This window comes from Phalacrocorax carbo, chromosome 9, assembly GCF_963921805.1.
Source record: "Phalacrocorax carbo chromosome 9, bPhaCar2.1, whole genome shotgun sequence".
Classification (NCBI taxonomy): Eukaryota; Metazoa; Chordata; class Aves; order Suliformes; family Phalacrocoracidae; genus Phalacrocorax; species Phalacrocorax carbo.
This window is the reverse complement of record NC_087521.1, coordinates 10,236,731-10,252,940: the sequence shown is the minus strand read 5'-3', so window position 1 is coordinate 10,252,940 and position 16,210 is coordinate 10,236,731. Positions and strand designations below refer to the sequence as shown.

The 16,210-nt window shown below is 41.5% G+C and overlaps 1 protein-coding gene across 4 annotated transcripts in view; it reads left to right on the top strand.

Annotated features, from left to right (window-relative positions):
- Positions 1 to 16,210, top strand: part of PPP2R3C (protein phosphatase 2 regulatory subunit B''gamma) — a 19,231-nt gene extending 3,021 nt beyond the window's left edge. For all 4 annotated transcript variants that reach the window (XM_064460259.1, XM_064460257.1, XM_064460258.1 and 1 more), the window contains exons 5-13: positions 805 to 902; positions 6,533 to 6,603; positions 7,292 to 7,424; positions 8,569 to 8,624; positions 8,698 to 8,773; positions 9,434 to 9,570; positions 11,190 to 11,327; positions 14,531 to 14,590; positions 15,769 to 16,210. In XM_064460259.1, coding sequence (XP_064316329.1) covers positions 805 to 902; positions 6,533 to 6,603; positions 7,292 to 7,424; positions 8,569 to 8,624; positions 8,698 to 8,773; positions 9,434 to 9,570; positions 11,190 to 11,327; positions 14,531 to 14,590; positions 15,769 to 15,957 — 958 coding nt within the window. In that variant the 3' untranslated portion in view covers positions 15,958 to 16,210. The remainder of the gene's footprint in view (positions 1 to 804; positions 903 to 6,532; positions 6,604 to 7,291; positions 7,425 to 8,568; positions 8,625 to 8,697; positions 8,774 to 9,433; positions 9,571 to 11,189; positions 11,328 to 14,530; positions 14,591 to 15,768) is intronic.

Genomic DNA, 16,210 nt, shown 5'->3' with positions numbered 1-16,210 from the left:
TACTTTGGCTAAACCTAAGTGCTGCCGTAACTTTCAGTTGCTAAAATAGACAGAAACAGGATACTGGTGCAATAAAATCATGTCTATGTAGTTTTTAATGAGCTAGTTGCTTTGCATCCATGCAAAGATATATTGCCCTACATCTGTGAGGGGACTTCTGATAGAGGTGTCTGCAAGGGGAGTATTGCATCCTTTTGAAGAAGAAATTCTTACCAGCATGAGCATTTTTACAATGTTAGTGGCCAATAAACAGCACATTTTGTATTTGAAGAGGGAATCATGTCTCTAGTGATATTGTCCATCCTTCCCTAATATCTTCTGATCGTAAATTGCCTACCAGATGTTCTGTGTACAGCATATGGTGAATTTTCCTTCTTTATGCTCCCGTTAGAGACTGCTGTTGTGCACATAGCTTTGTGATTGAGTTCGGGCAGAGCAGATTAGTTGTCAGTACTCGCAGTTCCTTTTATGTGCATATCGTTGTAGAAGATTGGAAGCTACCAAATATATTGTACTAAAGAGAAAGTAAATTGAATGAAAGCTCTCAGGACTCTGTCATCACTGAAGAGTTTCATGAGCAGCAAAGACAGCTGCTTTTTATTGAGTTTACCGTTGTTACTTGGTAGGTTACTTGTACACTTGATGGGTGTAGTGTAGCAAATTAATGTCTTTGAATACACAGTACACATTCTGTAACATTAAAACAGTATTTTAAAGTGTCCGTATGTTTTGGATGCTGTAGGTAGACCTGTCAGTGTAGTGTAATCAGATGCACAGAAGTAGCTTTGTGTTTGTGTTTTACAGGCAGTTCTTCACAGCTAAGATCTTTGCTAAATTACTCCATAATGATCCTTACGGGAGGATATCTATCATGCAGTTTTTCAATTATGTCATGCGAAAAGGTTAGTTGACGCTTCTTCTGTGTTGATGAGAAGTTTTTTTATTTTCAAGTCTATTTTAAGCTTTATTAATTACTTGCTGTTCTCTTCAAGAGCGGTGAGATCTCACCCTTGATTGCTAATGCTGTTTTCCTGGAGACTTGGGATTTTTTTCCGGTTATTAGTAGGTGGGAGTTAACCCTACTTCTGAAATCCACCTCTCCTCAGTCAGAGACATCCTTGATCTGTTTGTTATATATATTGTCATTCTGATTTCCTTTATTCAGGCAATACTGTGAAGAGCAAAACAGTGAAGTAATGTGGCAAGTGTAATCCTAACCACTGTGATCAGACATAGAATCATAGAATGTTGAGTTGGAAAGGACCCACAAGGATCATCGAGTCCAACTCCTGTCCCTGCACAGGACAACCCCAAATTTACACCACATCTCTGAGGGCATTGTCCAAGTGCTTCTTGAATAGCATCAGGCTTAGTGCTGTGACTGCTTCCCTGGGGAGCCTGTTCCAGCGCTCCACCACCCTCTGGGTGAAGAACCTTTTCCTAATATCCAACCTAAACCTCCCCTGGCACGTCTTCCTGCCATTCCCTTGGGTCCTGTCATAGGTCACCAGAGAGAAGAGATCATCATGAGCCATGCACGATCCAGAAGGTTCCTGCAAAGCATCGAGGACAAGTTTTTGATGCAAGTGGTGGAGGAGCCAATGAGGCCAGATGTGATGCTCGACCTTATCCTAACAAACAAGAAAGGGCTGGTTGAGGATGTGAGAGTTGGGGGTACCCTTGGCTGCAGTGACCATGAGATGGTCAAGTTTAGGATACTGTGAGGTAGAAGCAGGGCTATAAGTCAGGTTACAACCTTGGACTTCAAGAGGGCCAACTTTGGCCTTTTCAAAGACCTGCTAGGAGGAATCCCATGGGCTAGGGCTCTGGAAGGCAGGGGGGGCCAAGAAAGCTGGATAGTATTCAAGGACCACTTCCTCTGAGCTCAAGATCGGTATATCCCCAGAAGGAAGAAGTCAGGCAGAGGAGCCAGGAGACCTGCATGGATGAGCAAAGAGCTTCTAGAGAAACTCAAATGGAAGAGGGAGGTTCACAGTATGTGGAAAAAGGGACTGACTACCTGGGAGGAATACAGGAGTGTTGTCAGGGTGTGCAGAGATGTGACAAGGAAGGCCAAGGCCCACTTGGAACTAAATCTGGCAATTCATGTCAAAGATAACTAGAAGGGCTTCTTTAAATACATCAGCAGTAAAAGGAAGACTGGGGATACAGTGGGCCCACTGCTGAACAAGGAAGGGGCCCTGGTAACGCAGGATGCAGAGAAGGTGGAGTTACTGAATGCCTTCTTTGCCTCGGTCTTTACTGCTAAGGCTGGCCCTCAGGCATCTCAGCCCCCAGAGAGGAGAGGACAAATTGGGACAAAGGAAGACTTACCATCAGTTGAGAAAGACTGGGTCAGAGGTCCCCTAGGCAAACTGGACCCTCACAACTCCATGGGCCCCAATGGGATGCACCCGCAAGTGCTGAGGGAGCTGGTGGATGTTCTTGCTGAGCCACTCTCCATCATCTTTGAAAGGTCATGGAGGACAGGAGAGGTGCCCGAGGACTGGAGGACCGCAAATGTCACTCCGGTCTTCAAAAAGGGCAAGAAGGAGGACCTGGGGAACTATAGGCCAGTCAGCCTCACCTCCATCCCTGGAAAGGTGATGGAGCAGTTCATCCTGGAGATCATCTCCAGGCATGTAGAGGAAAAGAAGGTTATCAGAAGTAGTCACCATGGATTCACCAAGGGAAGATCATGCTTGACCAACCTGGCAGCCTTCTATGGTGGCGTGACTGGCTGGGTCGATGAAGGGAGAGCAGTGGATATTGTCTGTCTTGACTTCGGTAAGGCATTCGACAGTGTCTCCCTTAGCCTCCTCACAGGCAAGCTAAGGAAGTGTGGGTTGGATGAGTGGACAGTGAGGTGGATTGACAACTGGCTCAACAACAGAACTCAGAGGGCTGTGATCCAGCAGAGTCTAGATGGAGGCCTGTCACTAGTGGTACTCCCAGGGGTCTGTGCTGGGTCCGGTCCTGTTGAACATATTCATCAGTGACCTGGATGATGGGATAGAGTGTAACCTCAGCAAGTTTGCTGATGATACCAGCTGGGAGGAGTGGCTGATACACCAGAAGGCTGTGCTGCCATCCAGCGAGACCTGGAGAGGCTGGAGAGCTGGGCCGAGGGGAACCTGATGAAATTCAACAAGAGCAAGTGCAAGGTCCTGCACCTGGGGAGGAACAACCCCATGCACCAGTACAGGCTGGGGGCTGAACTCCTGGAAAGCAGCTCTGTCGAGAAGGACCTGGGAGTGCTGGTGGACAAGCAGCTGACCATGAGCCAGCAATATGCCCCTGTGGCCAAGAAGGCCAATGGTATCCTTGGGTGCATTAAGAGGAGTGTGGCCAGCAGGTCGAGAGAGGTTATCCTCCCCCTCTAGTCTGCCCTAGTGAGACCACATTGGGAGTACTGCATCCAGTTTTGGGCCCCCCAGTTTAAGAAGGATGTGGAACTGCTTGAGCAAGTCCAGCGGAGGGCTACCAAGGTGATCGGGGACTGGAGCATCTCCCATATGAGGAAAGGCTGAGAGACTTGGGTTTGTTCAGCCTGGAGGAGAGAAGACTGAGGGGGGATTTCATAAATATCTATAAATATCTAAAGGGTGGGTGTCAGGATGATGGACTAGGCTCTTTTCAATAGTGCCCAGTGACAGGACAAGGGGCAATGAGCACAAGTTGGAACATAGGAAGTTCTACCTCAATACGAGAAAAAAACTTCTTTCCTGTGGGGGTGACAGAGCAGTGGCACAGGCTGCCCAGGGAGGCTGTGGAGTCTCCTTCCCTGGAGACATTCAGAACCCACCTGGACGTGGTCCTGTGCCCCCTGCTCTGGGTGTGCCTGCTGAAGCAGGGGGGTTGGACAAGATGATCTACAGAGATCCCTTCCAAACCCTGCCATTCTGTGATCAGTGCTTGCCCCTCCTCCTCCCCTTGTGAGGAAGCTGTAGACTGCAATGAGGTCTTCCCTCAGTCTCCTCTTCTCTAGACTGAGCAAACCAAGTCCCTTTAGCAGCTCCTTGTATGGTTCCCCCTCTAAACCCTTCACCAACTTCATGGCCCTCCTCTGGGCCTGTCCAGCAGATAAGAGACTGTCCAGCAGATAGCTTTGTTTGCAATATTTCCTTCTACAGAATGGTGGTATTTGTGTTTTCAGACTGTGCTTCTCAAATATGTCAATACATTCTTGTGCTTGTCACTATAGCCTTACCATATTTTCAGCTATTTTTTGTTATAAATAACCACTTGGGCTGAAAAATGCCTTTTTTTTTAAAAAAATCTTGTTTAAAAAGCTGAGGCTGCATAGCAGAAAGGAAGGTTGCCTCATTGCCTTGTCCACTGGCTACTGTGTTCTTAGGTCTGGCAGAGCCTTCAGGAGGGGAGAATAGCACCTTTCCCTAGAGCAGCTCAGCTTGTTTAACGTAAAATCTTGTGGTGCAAGGGATGAGAGATATCTACTCAGCAGGTTTCCTGCTCAACTCATGCAGAGTATGCAAGAAAGGAGTAATAGACCCATTTGCAAGAAGCAGCAAACCCAAAAGCTGCAAGATAGCAGACTTGCGAAGAAGTCTGTGAAAATTGTATGCATTTCAAAAAGGCCTACCCAGATGGACACAACAGAGGTTCTTTCAGAGCTCTTTATTTCATTTATTTCACCCAGTTGTTTTAAGTCTTTTGTAAAAGACTTAAGGAAAAAGAACAGCGCAAAAACCCCCAAGCCAACAACAAAAAATCCAAACAAATAATAAAAAAAAAATTTTGGAGACTGGAAACCTTTTGGCATGTCCCATGTCAGCCAGATTTTGTTTTCAGACTTTGGCCAGCATAAGGTCCCATCGCAGTGATTGTCTGCAAGTCCCTCTTGTGTCAGTTGAATAAGGATCCTTAGTTTTGCTAGCACTGGAATTGCATAATGAAGTCAGCCCAGTAGTATGCCTGTGCAGTATCTGAGATCATTTCTATTGTCTGTTTTACAGCATTCCATGTGCGGGCTAAGACCAGGCCAGGTATTAAAGGACGAAAAGGCTTAAATTCCTGTAGGAACTTTCAGTTAATACTTTAGATTGGAATTAGTGATTTCCACCTGTATTCACTGCTGAAAGTCCTTCAGTGTGTCACTGAAAGGAGAGGAAAGTAACGGATGATGAAGGGAGTTATTCTGCAGCTGCTTGAGCTGGTCCAAGTTGGGGCAGTGCAGTCCCACATTTCACCTTGTTTTGATGAAGCTTGTGCAGCAGAGCGGTCAGCCTCCAGAGTAATGCTGCAGCAGGGAAGAGGCCATACCATCCTGAGCTAAAAACATCTTAAACTGCTGTGCTTTGGGTGTGTGATGGTATTCTCCAACCAGCTGAACTCATCAATGAGCTTTTGGGGTTTTTCTTTTATATGATTGGTAAAGTTTTAGGAATAGCTGCATGTACTCACACACTTGTGCTGAACATGTAGCATTCTGTCTTTCTCTTCCTACCTGCTTCTGGAGGAGTTCCTACAGTCCATGGGTTAGTCTTTCTTCCTCTTTCTTAGTGATCTACACAGCCCTTTTGGGAGGGGGTGAGAGAATGGTGACATTAACTGGATAATGGTGAAGCATTTCCCAAAGCACCATTTGTCTCCACTAACGCTCCCCCCTTCAGGAGGAAAGGTGGTCAAGTCTGTTGGCTTTGTCCAAACAAGTCAAGCCTAGTAAGTGTCTTGAATCACTTCAGACTGTATGATACACTTATCTTTAAACTTCAGCCAACAAAGAAACAGCCTCACTGTATAGCCTCTGTCATCTCTAAGTGATACTCAGTCCACCTTGACAAATACTTACCCTGAAGAGATTAATGTTGGTATGAAGCACAGCTCATATTCCGTAAGAGAAACTTTTAAACTGTTTCTTCATAAAATTGAAGTTAAATTTAATGTGAAATGTGAGTAATAGTTTTTGTGCCTAATCTGTACTCCATCTCTGTTACTGGGCTTTAACAATGGCCTCAAGCACATTGTCCTATAGATTGTGTGATTAATGCGCCTTCTCATTTGCAAAAATAGATGCTTGTGCTATTCTAATTCTGTTGTAACTCGGAAGTGAGGGTAAGACCTTTGGCTGTAGCTGCAACGTCTCGTGCTGCACAAGGAGCTGTAGTAATCTGATAATCAATCTGTAAATTATATTGTACAGCTGTTTTTAATGCAGTGAAAATGAAATGCTACACATATCTAGGTCAGCAAGAGAGAACAAATCCATATGATTCCATGTACCAGATAAAATGTGCCTGCTCAGGCATTTCTCCCATCTAGTTATTATAAGGCAGTCTTGGCCACAGTGTACCATATATCGCCAGTGACTCTTTACCAACTTAGAGACTGAAACGGTATTTCTAAGCAGGGCTGGTATGTATCATGGCTTTGCTTAAATCTCAAAAAAGTGGGAAACAGAGGCACTTAACACCCAACAGTGCCTTGTGGCCTTTAGAATAACTTCAAATTTTGGTGAGGCCTCAAAAATCCTCTCTGTTTTTGCATTGTGATTCCATTTTCTGTTTTACAGTATGGCTTCATCAGACAAGAATAGGTCTCAGTTTATATGACGTGGCAGGACAGGGCTACCTCAGAGAATCAGTAAGTAAATTCTTGATTAACTTAATGTGTCTTTAGTCAAATGACAGAACATCAGAAAGGCTTCACTTTTATTCCAGTCTTATCTCATAAAAGCTTATATCATAATTAGATTTGGGGTGGGCACATATGTTTGGATAAATAGCAGTCTCTGTGTGCTAGAGATTTGGTGGTGAGAGTGCTGCTAGCCTTTTTAACATATGGGTAGTTCTCTGAAAAAGAGATTGTAGATATCAAGGTTTCATGTCATGAGCACTTTACTAGATTTAGTAGGATATAGTAGAAATGACAAAAAGGGATGGCTAGAGTCGCCCCAGTGAGTTATTCTCCTGATCTAACAGGAGTTAATATTATAAAATAAGTAAGATTCTAGTTGCCACTCCAATTAGGAGTTATGCACTGGTATTTGAAACATACAGTTGAATGCCTTTATATTTACATGTAAATATCGTCTACTTTTCTGCTTTATTCATAGACTATTTCAGTCATGGCATTACATGTGCATGTCTATGAGCTAGGATTTCTTGCATGGAGACAGAAGCTTTTTTTGCCTGCTTTCATGCTCTTTCCTGCATTGTTGCAGGATTGTATTTTTAACAAAATATACTTGAAAGCCAGGGTGGAATACAGCAAACATGCAACAATAGTAGTATTTAAAGCTTGTTTTCTGTTCTTTTCTTAATTCTTGCAGGATTTAGAAAACTATATTTTGGAACTCATTCCTACTTTGCCACAACTGGATGGTTTAGAAAAATCTTTTTACTCCTTTTATGTCTGCACAGCAGTTAGAAAGTTCTTCTTCTTTCTGGATCCTCTCAGAACAGGTAGGTCCTATTTTTCAAAATTTTAAATATGTGGGAGTATTTTAATTTTTAAAATGTTTCCAGGAAGCTACTTGTGTTTTCAAAGTAATATCTAGTTGTCTTTGTAGGCTTTTGTTCAGCAATTTGTATTTGAAGATTAATCTCCACTGAAGACCATGAGTCTCTACAGGGTCTAATAATCCACTTCTACAGCTAATGAATTTCTGAGATGCCCATCAGTTGTGGTACTGTAGAGCTATCTCATAGAAACTGACAAATAAGTTATTGTTTCATCATAATGCATCATTAGCAGTAGCTAATAAGTGTTTAGGGTGAATAGAAAACAGCAACTAACAATGGAACTGCTTGGCAGGACATCCACAGAGCTGTGGAAATGCTCAAGAATGCTTATTGTGGTGTGCTCCTCCTGTGATTAAATTTGTGTACACCATGTAAACTCATTAGAAAAGGTTTGCAGTGGTGACTGTTAGTCCTTATTACAGATGCAGCTCCCTTAGAGAACAGCTTGCTTTTTTCTTACGCCCTTGATTTAAGTCACAAACTGTATGTATTTTCAAAATCTAGCTGTGCTACTCAAAGATGTCAGAGTTGTGTGGGCAGTAGCCTCTGGTAGAGGTAATTACAAACAGTAGAGAGAGGGTGTGTGAAGTTATAATGCCATTATTTTGCACAGCTAGTTGTGCAGTGTCTGCCCAACAGTTGAAGCTAAAACAGCAGAACAGTGAATTCTGCCACCTTAGCTTTGTGTCACGCTTGTAGTTTCTGAAGGTGTAAAAATATCACATCATTTGAGAGACTATTATTCCAACAAATGTTTTAAGCATACTTTCTTTGTGTTTTTTATTTTACATTTTGAACTGATGTTTTTCATCTAGCTTTCTGGCTTTTAAGGTTTCAGGATAAGTCCTCTTCTGCCAGTATCAGGCTAGTTTTATTCAGTTGTTTTAAAAGCTATTTTTATTGTATCTCTTAAATTACAGCCTTATCCTTGATGTTAGAAGTTAGTTTTCTCTTTTCAAAAAGGCTTCTTTTTTTTTTTCTGCTCAGAATACTTCTTTCTTAAGCAGAACCATCTAAATGAGAACAGTCAAATGGACATGTTGGCTGGGCAACTGTTAAACGTGTTTTCCTTTTCTTGCTGCAGGAAAGATAAAGATACAGGATATTTTAGCTTGTAGCTTCCTGGATGACTTACTGGAGGTAAAGATCTCTTAGCATATACTATTGTATTTTAATTTACTCTTTCTGAATTCTAATCTTATGTTTCACTTAGTTAAGGGATGAAGAACTTTCTAAAGAAAGTCAGGAAACAAATTGGTTTTCTGCTCCTTCTGCATTAAGAGTTTATGGTAGGTTCCTTTATATGTGAATGCTTTTTTTTTTTTTTTTTTTTTGGCCTGCCCCCACCCCTCCTTGCATGACTTAGTCACATTCTTAGTGTTATTTTTCCTCTGGTTTTGTCTCTTTAAATCCTCCTGATAACGTATTTTCAACTCCTGTAGCCATCCTTTCAGTATATCTTCTTGACTTTCTTTACAGTTTTGGTTCCCCACTGTTGCTCTTTACCATGCTTTGATCCTCTGTCATTGTGTGCTTGTTGCACAAGGCACAAGTTTCCTCTGTAACCTTCTCTTTTGACTGTTCTATTCATGCTTTTGCATCACCTTTGGCTCTTTTCTCATTCTTAGAGCAGATCTCTCTAAAATAATACGCTCTTAGCCTTCTGCTCCTTTCTGTGTATACACAACCTTTACTTTTGAGCCTTTACCTTGGAGTAGAACTACTAACACCGTGTTATGGGAATCCCACTTCCCCTCCTGCTATGTTCTGTGCTCATTTATGATGCTCTATGAATGTTATTGTGGATCTAGCATATTCCCACTTAACTGCATTAACTTTATGATGAAAATTAAATAAACGTTAAAGAAGTGCTACGTTTTCTTTCTCTGTTGAAACAGTTCTTTGCTGATATAGGTATATTATGTTTTGCCCTCTCTATCTCCTCCTAGGCCAGTACTTAAACCTTGATAAAGATCACAATGGCATGCTCAGCAAAGAAGAACTGTCCCGGTATGGAACAGGGACTCTGACCAATATATTTTTGGATCGTGTCTTTCAGGAATGCTTAACGTATGATGGTGAAATGGTAATAACATATTTTCACTTTGTTCACTATATAAAAGCTTTGGCTTATTGAGATGGGAAATGTTTCATAATCAGTATCTTTAAAATAAAGAGTACCTTGAGGTAACATTTGTTTATCATTGTGCACACAAATGACCATGCAGCAGATTAGAAAATTAATTTTCTTAACAGCAAGGTGATCGCAGAGCGGCTTAAAGACAAGTTGCTTGTTTGGAAAAGCAGAGGTGATGCAAAATTCAGACAGCCCAGGATAAAGCTTCTTGTAGATTCAATAACATAAAGTGCATGTTGAAAAAATGTATAGATGTAGCAATGCTTTAGTTACAAGTAATTATTTAAAGAGAACCAAAGACAAGTGGCACACTTGAGACTAGTGTAAGTTAGCTAATCTGTCCACTTCCTCACGAAGACAACAGTGGATTTTGTAGATTTCTATAGCTCTGAAAAATGGGGAGTCTAACTAAATTAGAGTTAAAATAAAAACTTATATCTGTTTGAAAGCTTTACTTAATGTGTTGCTACTTTGTCTGTATTCAGATGGCTGAACTCTAAAAGTGCCTTAGCAGTTTTTGGTAGAATCACAGAATCATTGCGGTCATGAGAGATCCTCTGGGTTGCCCTTTGCTGGGCTTGCTACGGTAGGTCCAGCTCTCTCTTTTATGAGGGAGACCAGAACAGAACCCAGCACTCAGATGTGGGCTAAGCAGTGCTGAGTAGAGGAGAAGGATCACCTTGCTTGACTTACTAGCAAAGCTCTTCCAGCAGCTCAGGATGCTGTCAGCAGCCTTTGCCACAAGGACACATTACTGGCCTGTGTTCAGTTTTGCTGCCCATCAGGACCCCCAGGTCTGTCTGTGCAAAGCTGCTTTTTGACTAGTCAGCCCCCAGCGTGTGTGGGTGCATGAGGTTATTCCTCCCCAGATGCAGGATTTTGCATTTGCTCTGTTGAACTTGATGAGGCTCCTGTCAGCCCATTTCTCCAGCCTGTCCAGCTCCCTCTGAATGGCAGCACAACTCTGGTGTTTAAGGCAGGCAGGGTAATATACATAGGACTGAAGGATTTCTGTCCTTGTCACAACTGTATCTTGATCAGGAAACGAAGAATCAGTACTAATGAAAAAGAAAAGTGTGATACATATTTGTGATGTCTACTAATGCTTCTACTGCATGATTTGCAAACCTGCCTACTCTGGTCTAAGGATTATATACATTAATTGGCCATATAGTTCACTGCTTGGTAATGGTAGGCTTGCTGCCACTGGATGTTTGAGTTGTGGTAATGAAAAACTTTTTATATGGCTTTTCTTCACTAGTTGGGTATGTTCAGCAGTCTAAAGATGTATTAATCATTATTTAAAAGTATATATAGTATGTTTAATTTGGATTTATGCTTGGAATCCCATTTTACCTCTAAGATGGCAGGATTTCCTATCATCAGCAGTCATTAGAACCTAACTTTTCTATTCATATTGGTGGTAGCAGCCATTTTCTATTTCACGTTGTCTTTTTCAGAAAATAGACTGATCCCCTACAATGAAATAGCCGCCAATTATAAAGTTCCTGCTTGCAAAATCAATTTAGAAAGAAGACTGTAATAAACATGATTGTATCTACTTTTAGGACTATAAAACCTACCTGGACTTTGTGCTTGCATTAGAAAACAGAAAGGAGCCTGCAGCTCTGCAATATATTTTCAAACTGCTTGATATAGAGAACAAAGGATACCTGAATGTCTTTTCCCTTAATTATTTCTTTAGGGTAAGTCTCTTTCTACAGGTAGGCCATTTTCTGTGTTTATAGTGTTATAGCCCGTGTGCTTCTGCATGCAGATCTGCAGGAAATCACTTTAAATTACTAGTACCCACTGGGAGGCTAGTAACTACTTCTAAGAAGATTTAAAATATTAAAAAAATGTTCCAAAACTTGGAAAGAATTCAAAAGGTATTTTCAACATTTTATCTGCAGTTGAAATTAACTGTTATGAAACTCGTTTGGGAAAAATATTTTCTGTTGATTTTTTTTTTTTCTTTCAATTGAAAGTATCCTAAAATTGCCTAATGATTATCTATTAAAATCTCTTACGATGGTTCTAATTGGTTATTGACCATGGTTTTAGTTTCCACTGTAATCCTGAAATTCAGTAGAAGAAATGAAAATAATGAAATGCAGTCATGAGCCTGAACAGCTGTGGATTTTTCATTCAGTGTATTGATTGCAAAAAGCTTTTTGCATTTTTCATATTTTGTATTTTTATCTATTGCTTCTAGAATAGATTTAAAATAAGCTTATAATTTTTTAGTTGCTGTTAAAATTAACCTAAGGCTTGCAAAGTCTTCCTTGAAATTGTGGTTTGTGTGAGAGTGGTTTTTTTGTTTTTCTTCTGGCTTGTGGTGGGTTTGGGTTGAGGGTTGGGGGGCAGATGTTTTGGGTTTTTGTCTTGGTTTTTTAATAGATACCTGATATATCTTGGGAAGGGAAATGTCGTGCAGTAAAATACTATTTTTGCTGTGGATAGTTCAGGCTGAGTTATGAGTGTGACGCTTTTTTCGTGTACAAGATCCCTTCAGTGATATCTATTCATATGCAGGGACAAGAACTTCAGTCTTCTTTATGTGGATCTTTGTATTGTAACTATAAAAAGAAACAATGTCAATGTACTTAGCCATACGCTCAAAGTACGACAAACATGGTACATACTTCATTCAGCTCATTAAGTAAATCATTCAGGCCTGCTCAAGGCATAATCTTATACCCACTTTATTTCTATAACGCAATAAGTCTCCAGTTGAACATGAACCTTGATACAACCATATCATTTTGTAAAAATAAGACTTCTTATCTGGAAGACCTCTTCCAAAAAGGAAAGGCTTTTTTTTAATAACAAACAAACAACACTCCCCCAAAAGCTCACAAGTTTATTTTTTTCTTTTGGTGCCTTGGAAGCATCAAATAATTTAGGGTGGAATGGACCTTCGGAGGTCACCTGCTCCCAGCATCTACTCAGAGCAGGGGCAGCTTCATGATTAGGTCGAGTTGCTCAGGGCCTGTCCAGCAAGTTTTGCTACTCTCCAAGGAGGGGAGGCTGCAGCCTCTTTGGGCACCCTGTTCTCGTGTCTGACCACCCTGACTGAGACAACTTTTCTCCCTTCCTTTCACCCTTCCTCCCATCTTTGTCTAATTGGAATGCCGCTTGTTGTCTCTAACCACCTGCTAGGTAGTTAAAAAGAGTAATTAGATTTTTCCCACCACCCCGGCCTTCTGTTCTATGGGTGAATTAATCCCCACCTCAAGCCTCTTGTCTCAGCTGTGTTGTGCTTTAGCCCCCCAAGCATCCTGATAGCCCTCTAGTTGGTTCTCACTGGTTTGTCAGTGTCTCATAAAGGGGAGCCCAAAACTGTGAGGCTGCGTCTGGAGTACTGTGTCCAAATGTTGAGTCAGGAGGAATAATCACCTCCCTGAACCTGCTTGTACTAATGCAGCCCAGTATTTATCTGCGTTCATCACTACAAGGGCACCCTGCAGATTCTTGTTCAACTTCTTGTGCACCAAGACCTCCAGCACCTTTCCTGCCAAGCTGCTTCTAGCCAGCCGGCCCCCAGAGCGTACTGCTGCACGGGGTTGTTCTGCTGCAGGCGCAGGCAGGGTTTGTGCATGTGCCTGTTGAACCTCATCATGAACTTTCTTTAGTTGTTGTAGCTGTGTTGTACACTTGATGGGCAACTGTAGGCCACGACTTGGCAATACTAAGCATCCTAGAGAAACTAAGCAATGACTTGTCTTCTCTCCCTGCTTTTACAGCTCACCATTCCCACCTCTGTCTCCACTTCTGTTCATGTGGCAGTAGGGCTCAGGGAGGCCAGGGGCCACATCAGCTGTCTCTGACTCTGATTTTAATAAAGGGTATTAATTTACAGTTCGACATGAATTTTTAGTATTGTCATAGTACATAAGTGATTCTAATACGAAAGCAATTTAACAAGGTAATTCTGTATTATAAGCTACTGTTGCATAGCTATTTTTGTGCGTGTCTCCAGTTACATACTTTATGGCTTAGTTACTGAAAAGATTCCTCGACTACAGCAGATGCTTGATCATACTCCAGAATATGTCCCTCCTTTAAACTTTTTGAAATGGAATGTTCTAAGTTTTTCTTGATATCAGAACGGTTCCTTTTCATTCTGAATAATTGATTTTCTGCTAGCATAAGTGTGGGTAGGTCTGCAGCTGATACAGCCGTGCTGACAAGGCTATGCAGCTTGTGCCAGTGAAACAAACAGTTTTGTTCATGGTTGTTATTTGCAGGCAGAGGTTTGGTGATGGAGCTGTTTGAATAGTACCACATTAAAAGAACTGAGAGTAGGCAAGACTATTTTGCTCCACATGAGAAATGCCCACTTATGGCATGAACTGGGAGAGCTCTTCCATGCATTGACAATTGCTCAAATAGACAAACAGATCGTCTCCCTCACATTATTATTTGATCAACCATAATACAGGTTCCGTTTTCAAAGCAATTGAAAGTGTGAGTAGCCACGCTGCTTCTTCTGTCTGCTGGTTGGTCTTTTCCCTTCTCTCTTTCCCTAGTCTACATTTCACACTTTGTCAGAAAACTTAACCTTCTGGTTTGAGTGTATTACTGTCTTAAGCTTTGAGTGTAGAGTGATAATATTCAGGTGTCTGCATATCCCATTTGTGGAGTGCTCAAACACTGGCCGGAATGGAAGTTGGGTTCTCACCATATTGACTAAGATCTGTGAACCTAGAGATGCGTATCACTGATTATGCCTTAACTCACCCATGCCTCCCGTGCGGAAGAGAATTGACTGCAAGCAGTACCATGAACGCTTTGTACCGGGCAATACAGCTTAAGGTGCAGAAGAATTAAAAAAGTTTCATACAGTGTCAGTATAATACTGCACTACCTATTCCTAATATTTCTTTTCTTTTTTATTTTTTTCTAGGCTATTCAGGAACAAATGAAAATCCATGGACAAGAACCAGTTTCTTTCCAGGATGTCAAGGTTAGTTTTACCGAATAGAGTACTACGTGAAATGTTTGAACAAGCATTTCATAATTTATCATAGAATCACAGAATAGTTTGGGTTGGAAGGGACCTTTAGAGGCCATCTAGTCCAACCCCCCCTGCAATGAGCAGGGACATCTTCAACTAGATCAGGTTGCTCAGGGCCCGTCCAACCTGACCTTGAATGTTTCTAGGGACGGGGCATCTACCACCTCCCTGGGCAACCTGGGCCAGTCTTTCGCCACCCTCATAGTAAAAAATTTTTTCTTTGTATCCAGTCTAAATCTACCCTCCTTTAGTTTAACACCGTTACCCCTTGTCCTGTCACAGCAGGCCTTGTTGAAGAGATTGCCCCCATCTTTCCTCCAGTCCCCCTTTAACTAATGAAAAGCTGCTCTATGGTCTCTCTGCAGCCTTCTCTTCTCCAGGCTGAACAACCCCACCTATCTCAGCCTGTCCTCGTAGGATATGTATGTTATATTGTAGTTTCTAGGTTGTTGTATGTTTACTTGCAGAGCAGTAGAGATGAACTGGTTTGTCCTACTTCTAGGTTTGAAAATGTCTTTCTATTCAGCAATTGCTTTGTAAGAAATCTGGTATGCAACTGTTCTAGTAGTTTCCTTACTAACAGACAAAGCACCTGTTTTAAATACATGTTGCCATGCCTTACACTTGAAGATACTTGGTATGTCTATTCTATGGTTCAGGATCATCCCTCGGGGAGGGGGAGGCAGACTGGTAGCTATAAAAAACTTGTCTATAAAACTCTCTTTATTACTGCCTACTTTACATTTGGCAGTTTTAGTACTTCAAAAAAAGTACAAAAGCTTCTATAAAACTTTACTCATACAAGCAAACTGAGTTTCATGCTGCCACTTTGACGGCAAAGCCTCCCCAGAAAAGCAAATTCTTATTTGAGATGTGGGAGCTGAGCACACTGCTCCTATCTGTAGCCCATTATTGTGCTTTGTGTCTTAAATGATTTGGGACTTAACAGTTTGTTTGGTTTGGGGTTTGTGGGGGTTTTTGGTTTTGGTTTGGTTTGGGTTTTTTTGTAGATGAGCATGGGTGGCACTAGTTACCCAAAGATCATTCTGTCTGGGGTATAATGTAGCCATTATTCTGCTCATTAATGTGTGGGGTTTTTTTCCTCAATTTTGACTTTTCTTTCATAGGATGAAATCTTTGACATGGTGAAGCCTAAGGATCCTTACAAAATCTCTCTTCAAGACTTAATCAATAGCAGTCAAGGAGACACTGTTACCAGCATTCTAATTGATCTGAATGGGTTCTGGACATACGAGAACAGAGAGGTCCTTGTGGCAAGCGATAACGACACCACTGCTGATGTTGATGATACGTGACTTTGAACAGGAGCAGACTGTATCCATAGAGATATCTCAATCTGATGCACCAGCTGCTGGAAGCTGGAAACATTCATTATCCAAATCAATGCCTCTTCCATTTGACTTCTCTCCCCTTGCCCTCATATAATACAAAACATGGTACATACAGGAATCGCAAAATTAATTTCTGAAACAAACAAAAAAAAAGGCAAGTGTTGTTTAAGAGCTAAAAAATATCCTTTTTTTTTTAAATAAATATTTTTGGACTTTT